Source organism: Limulus polyphemus, unplaced genomic scaffold (assembly GCF_000517525.1).
Source record: "Limulus polyphemus unplaced genomic scaffold, Limulus_polyphemus-2.1.2 Scaffold2531, whole genome shotgun sequence".
Taxonomy (NCBI): domain Eukaryota; kingdom Metazoa; phylum Arthropoda; class Merostomata; order Xiphosura; family Limulidae; genus Limulus; species Limulus polyphemus.
The window spans coordinates 14508-21979 of record NW_013668141.1 but is presented as its reverse complement, the minus strand read 5'-3'; the positions used below and the strand labels follow the sequence as shown (position 1 = coordinate 21979).

The 7472-nt window shown below is 33.9% G+C and overlaps 1 protein-coding gene across 1 annotated transcript in view; it reads right to left on the bottom strand.

Moving 5' to 3' along the window:
* Positions 1-1895: 1895 nt before the first annotated feature.
* Positions 1896-7472, bottom strand: part of LOC106467217 (transmembrane protein 178B-like) — a gene marked incomplete at its 5' end in the record, with an annotated part of 11454 nt that continues 5877 nt past the window's right edge. The window contains 3 exons of the mRNA XM_013927545.2: positions 1896-2285; positions 3964-4061; positions 4984-5121. Of these exons, the coding sequence (XP_013782999.2) occupies positions 2043-2285; positions 3964-4061; positions 4984-5121 (479 nt within the window). The remainder of the gene's footprint in view (positions 2286-3963; positions 4062-4983; positions 5122-7472) is intronic.

Below are 7472 nucleotides of genomic sequence, written 5' to 3'. Positions count from 1 at the left end.
AAAAAAAGGCCTTTTCTAAAAATACTTTCTTTAAAATTTACTGGACTATACACCTATAACTGCTGACCTGAACGTTTCGAAATAATCGATCTGAGACAGTGTCGTTCTGTCAACAACAACAACAGAGAATAATAAATATTTTTTTTTTGTTTTTTTGTTTACGTACTTGGCTAAAATGTCTACATCCTGTCTCCTATCATCCTATACCTACAGAATATATACTTTTGCCTAACTATACCTGGCACCGAGAATGTGTGTTAACGCTCTATACCCATGCCGTATGAAAGATGAGAAGATAGATAGATGCTCTATACCAAGGTCATCTGGATAGGTTTTAAATATTTTAATCAATAAATCAAAAAAACCCTTCTCCCATAAAGTGGCTACACCGTTCTTAGTACACTGCTCCATTTTATCATTTTGTAGGTCTTTTTATTTTGCAATATCTTTGTAGCCATATTTTTGTATTTTAGTGCCTCTTTTTTAACGGTTCATTTACAATTTCGTGAAATAAATAATAAACAAATTCGGATGAAAAAAAAAGGCTTAAAGAAGGAGGAAAATATACAAAAACGTTATTTCTTTTTATCGTAGTGTTGCTTAATTGGATGTAATTAGTTCATTGTCACTGCTGTAACAGTATTCTTTTTACAAACAATATCAACAATAAGACCATAACAATGCCATCGTTTCGTCATTTCAAAATTAGCCCTTAACAACGTGACTGTTTTAACCACTCGACAAACATCTCTTACAAACGTGATTAAATTTATTTCTAACTGAACTCAGTTGTGGTTGTTTTATCTAGTTAAAAGACAGCTCTCAGAAAGGTGGTTGTTTTTATTTTATTTCAGAATAACGTGATTGTTTGACCACTTGAAAAATTCAAACTTTAACATTCCAGCTGTTTCAATTACTCCAATGGTTGCTTTTCGATGTCTCCTACGTTTAAATAGTTTGTTTGTTTTACTTCAATTTCATGCAAAGCTAATCGAGGGCTATCTGCGCTAACCATCCCTAATTTTGAAGTGATAGACTAGATGGAAGGCAGCTATTCAATAACACCCTCCTGTAACTCTTGGACTACTCTTTTATCAACGAATAGTGAGATTAAACGTCACAGTTTAACACCACCACGGTTGAAAGGGCTGGCATGTTCGGTGATGTGGGGGGGGGGGGGCGTGTAAATCAGTCTTTATCGTTCTTCTGTCTTGCATAATATACTCCCCCCTTTTAATTTGATTTCTTTATTTACGATGTTCCTGTGTGCTATAGACTCCGTTTTTAACTTTCCTGTCACATACGCATTGCTTTAGCCAGAGTTATTTGATTACAAACTCTTCGTATTGTCTAACACAACTATAACCGAAAAATAATTCATTTATATATAATCTCCCAAGATTTGATTAGATACGCATTACCACAGCTGCGATACAGCTAATTAATATCGGCTCTGAAGACTTAAAGCAAAGTGTATCTGTCAAAGTTTGTGAGATGAGTTGCTCTTGGTAGTTAAAAAAAAAACAACTGTTTATCATAACTATTTTTGATTATAAAGGAATCAACAGAAGTTGGCTTAACGTGCATTGAAATCAATTTTACTAAAAAACCGACAAACTTCAAAAACAAAACATTATTCCGATATACTTAACAAAAGTGTTTTAACAGTGAAAAATCAATAAGAAAAGAAGTTAAATAATTCGCAAACCAATGAATCGAAAGGAATATTTTATAAATATAATTGAAATTTCTTTGTAAACCCGTATCAAAACTGGATATTTCTAGAACTTGGACAAACAACTCGCGTTCCTAACAACCGTTGGAAAGAAACCATCGTACGTAAATCATAATTTCAAACTATTTGACATACTATTTTTTTTTTTTTTTTGCATTTTATAATACAAGTTTTAAGAACTGGTAGTATTTACATTTACTTTCTCTGTGTTTAAAAATTCGATGTTACCAAAGACGTGTGAGTTTTTACTGCTATGGGCTAATTTTTCACGCCCGATAAACAAGGTTTATCACGGGAAGAGTGAGGCCTAATAGCCGTACTGATAATAAGGGCCAGGATAAGCCGTATAGTTATACGGTTGTCGCTTGTCCGGATACACGGGCATGAGGTATTGCATATTCTTCGCTTGTTCGACCTTCTTCTCCCTACGAAGACAACCAGCAGCACAAAGAAACAAGATGGCGGTCATTAGGCTCATTCCAACACCAATCCACGCCAGGATATAAGACCACCCATAATAGAAGTTCGTATATCCTCTGTGTTTCAAGACCTGCAGAATAACAAAACTCTGACGTGAATTTTGTATTGATTTACTACCTTTACACACGTGAAATTACAACAACAAAAATTTGATTTTGCTATCGTCAGAAAACAAGTATGAATGGTTAGTTCATGCTCTTGAACGAGGCACTAAACTTGTTTATTGCTAACACGTACAAATCATGCCGATACAACATCTATGACTTGTCATGCCAAATTTCTTGTTGAAAGCTTTCAACTGACTCACTGGAAAAACCATAATAAATACGTTATTTACCAACTGGGATGCCGAACTATACAAATGTTAAAGTTAAAATCATAAATAATTTAGTACAATCGTAAACACACTACAAAAAAAAAAAAAGCTAATTAACTGTTAGGCACACAATTTTTTTGGTTTGTTTGTTTGCACTCGATTATGGCAAAGTTACTAATGCTATCTCCGCTGTCCCAAGCTTTGAAAGAAATTGGCTGAAAGCATCCGCCGCCAACTCTTGAGTGTTGCCAACGAATAGTGGGATTGGCAGTCACATTCTTACGCCCCGACAGCTGAGAGAGAACTATATTTGAGGTGGGTTTCAACCACCAGGCCATGCACAACTTCGTATTAATGTGGACAATTATTAATCATTTGTGGTTAAAGAATGCTAGCTAAATGAATCACAACAAAAACGAAGTGTCTGAAGCTTACAATAATCAAAAAGCACTGATTCATCAGCAAGTGACGTAGCTAGTTTATAATTAAAAAGCACTGATTCATCAGCAAGTAATGTAGCTAGTTTTAAATAATTAAAAAGCACTGACTCATTAGAAAGTAATGTAGCTAGTTTTATAATAATCAAAAAGCACTGATTCATCAGCAAGTAATGTAGCTAGTTATATAATAATTAAAAAGCACTGACTCATTAGAAAGTAATGTAGCTAGTTTTATAATAATCAAAAAGCATTGATTCATAGTCGAGTATTTTCGCTCTTAACAATATTTTCGGCTTTAATCAAACTGGTCTTTTTCTGGTTTATCCGTTTTCACATTGATCGGTGTTTCAAATGAAATAGCTTTTTCTGGGATAAACTACACAGTTAAAGATTACTAACAAGTATTCTAATTAAATATTACTTATAAATAAACTCCTACTCTAAATTACTGTGATTCTTTACTTTAAGTTCACATTATACAACTAAGTAAATATATTCTTTAAAAAATATTTGTACATAAAACAACGCCTGAGGTGATCTGATGTTGTCATGGTTACTAGCCTATACGATCACCTAAGCCTAATTATTAATTAGTAACTTTATATTTTTATCATTAACTTCTTTTTTATTATGTTTCTGTAGGAGACCCCAGACGAGTAGATAGCACCCCATCTCCTTTCAAGAAGCCTCAGGTTAGAATCCAGCCACCTCCAGCACTACAGAAATAGTTTTTGTCACTTTTCTAGGATCAGCGTCCGAAATGTAGATATGTAGTAATTAAAATAACTTACTAATTAATAATTAAACTTGGGTGATCGTATAGGCTACAAACCGTGACAGCAATCGATATCCGCTCACCACAGTCTTGACGTATTATTGAACAATGGCCAAATTGTTAGAATTTGATATTCACATCTGATACGTGAACCAACTTACAACGTAACTCACGTGTCGGAAATAATCGAATTGCTAGACATACAGAAAATGCTTACATCGGGCCAACCAAAGTAGGCCATGTCATCCCGCAGTTTTTGATAATCGTAATACTGGACCCCGTGCCACAGTCCCATAGCACCTGCGTCCACCAGAGCTGAAAGAAAACAAAACAGTTTCATCAAACGTCACGTGATGAAATGCAGAAGTATTTGTATTCTCACCAGTGATACAAAATAACGAGATTTTTTTTAAATGGTTGTTCTTGTTCCTTAACCAAGTTTCAACATAAAATGGCCACTTTTTGGCAGAAACTTGGAATTTTACGGTTAGATGTTTTTTTAGTGTTGTTGTTTTTTAAAAATAGAAAAATATAAAGACTTACTGATACCTAATAATAGTGTTACGACAGCGGAGGTCACGTGACTCTAGTAAGACGTCATATTCTCGAAGATTGGTGAATCCTCGGGAGGTTACTAGATGTACGGTATTCTTTTATACAAGACGGCCAAGAAGTGACGCAACAATGTAATGCAATGTGTAATTAAACTGCGGACAGAGTATTGTTGAGTTGAGCACGTGAGATGTTCGTTGTGAATTATAGCGTTTGTTATAGCGCGACTGTGGTAATTAAGTGTATTGCGAAGTTGTATTCAGAAAGAATAAACTAGTTTTATTCAAGAAAGGACTTGTGTCGCTAAAGTTTCGTCGGAACGAATTAACGGAAAATTAACTAACGAACGGAGACGTAACAATACTATAATTAATAAACATAAACAATTTAACTTTCGCGAATACAAAGGAGCTTATTAAGATAGATCTAAAGGAGGAATTTTGATGTGAATTCAAACAATATAATAGCCATACCTTAAAGTTAAAATAAATTACGGCTTTCTTAATGTAAAAAAAATCGAAGTGAAACAGCCGGATGAATGTTAATACACGTTTCATAATTTCATGTTGCAACTGAGGAGGATTGTTGGGAAATACATAACTTTATCTTAACGTTAGTTTGACTGACGTAACTTCAGTTAACGCTACTGATTCAAAGAGACGCTAATTACTATTCGGATACTCACCTGCCAGAAGTTGCAGTAGACCAGTGGCAACAACGTTTCCATGGGAACGCTTCCAGCACCCAGCAACTCCGGTAAAAAATGACAAGAAGATAAAGAAGAAGCCAGTAACATACAATCCAATCACCGATCGTGCCATATCTAAAAATTGAATAATGACAGTCAATCACAGATCGTGCCTTGTCTGAAAACAAAATAATGAATATAATGCACAACCAAGAAGTATTGCAATAAAAAGGAATGACAAATCTCTCCGCTTCGAACCATTTAATTACCATAAGGTCTACAAATACCTTAAGATTATAATAGTCTTAAAACATTGTGAACCTCACCATAAGGTACGTTTCGAGCAACCATTCGTTATCAGGAAGTTAAGCATAACAAAACATTAAGCACCTCACCATAACATGTATAGAGAAACTATTTAGAATGAGGAATTAGGCTTAACAATGTAAACCATATTTCGCGCGATTGTTTATCATCAGGAAGTTAGGCTTAAAAACATTAAGCACCTCACCATAACATGTTTAGAGAAACTATTTAGAATGAGGAAGTAGGCTTAAGAAAAATAACAATATAAACCATATTTCGCACGATTGTTTATCATCAGGAAGTTAGGCTTAAAAACATTAAGCACCTAACCATAACATGTTTAGAGAAACTATTTAGAATGAGGAAGTAGGCTTACCAAAAATAACAATATAAACCATCTTTCGCACGATTGTTTATCATCAGGATGTTAGGCTTAAATACAATAGGCACGTTTAGCACAACTATTTATCAGAAAAAAGTTGTGCTTAATAAAAACGTAATTCACAATGACAAAAAAAAACGCTCTGTTATATCTCTTACATTATTTTACATATTGCATTTCTAAGACGTATTATATTGAACACTTACACCAAAAATGTGAGGCATATGAACCCAGTCTTTGTATTATTTATACACTGCCTGCAAAAAAGTGTAATTTCAAAAATGTATCACAAAACTACTTTCAATAATAAAAACAAAGTCTACAAAAATTGTGGTTTATCGACCTCGCATTGAGCACGTGTTATCAACTTGAATTTTAGTCTAAGTTCTAAAATAATCCCACCTCTTGACACCAGAGTTGTAAGAATTTCTATTTTAGGGTAGATTATTTTTTGATTATGCAAAAATTATGTAGAGTCCACCCCAATTAACGATAAAGAAAGCAATTTATTCAACGGGAACACATAAATAATACAGATTATGTTCATTGAAAGGCCTAACTCACAAACAAAATTCAGCATTAGTTTACTAATTTCCTCATGTATAGACGACAAGACTCCAAACTGGCTAACTGACACAGTTAATGTTCAATTGATAATCCAATAACGGGTTCATTAACTAACCAGCTCTTTGATTAATTCGCTATCTGGCTGGTTTACTGATCAATTCTCTGAATCATTCGTTTTATGTTTTATATATTTCTTCTAAATCTTACGAAAATTCGAGATGTCAAGTCAAATCTAGGCACTTTGGAACTTACTTCTAAGCGTAATCATTACGTTATGTCAAAATTCCTTTTAGTAAACAATACGTCTAAATTTAATTGTTAAAAATATGGCCTACAACAATATTTTATAAATCTGTGGTTTTTAGTGACAATGATAAAGTATTCAAGCATACATATATTATTAAACTGTTTTTAGTCACAAATAATGGTTGGTATTCAGGTATATATTAAAACGAGTTTGTAGTGACAAACAGTGGCGTTCTATTCAAATATACAACTGGAATAGTGACGAATTTCTGTTAATTGTAAGCCACCTGATTCTTGTTTACATTGTCTGTATGATAGGTATCTAAATTTTAAAAACATTCAAACTTTATCTATGTTCTACCCTTAAAACGGCATCGATTGTCACAATACAAAGATGCCACTTTGTTCCGTTAGGGCAAACTTTGAAATGACCCAAATGTTGTATAATTCGTTCTCTCTCACAAGACACGTGAGGAGTTGTTGTTGGATTTTTTTTTTTTTTTTTTTGGTCAAGTAGATTGTCGGTGGAAGAATAATGACCCGGATATACTTGTAAGGAGGTTATTGTCTACATTATTCCAATCTGCGGGTCTAGTGCTGTTTTTAACCTTCAATTTACCGACCTGTTTTATACTATTCACTACTAGTGAGGTCCTCATAATGCATCGTATTGAATAATGTGTTTTTGCCTATTACAACCCTCAGTGTGTAGAGTGCTGACCAAAATATTTTCATTTTCTAAGAGAAAAGACAGACATAGGAGACTCCCCACAGCAATTAAATGGATTACTTGCATGAAAGTATTTCTGTTCATTGTTTTTGCGATGTTTGTGTGTTATTAAGGACCTTTTGAGAAACACAATCGTGGACCCAAATGTTTGTGTTGGTTGTTTGGCGTTTCATGGCGCAATGTTACTAGAACTAGGCTATCTGCGCGAAACAACCGGTAAAAAAAAAAAAACTGCAAGTAAAATACACTAAAATG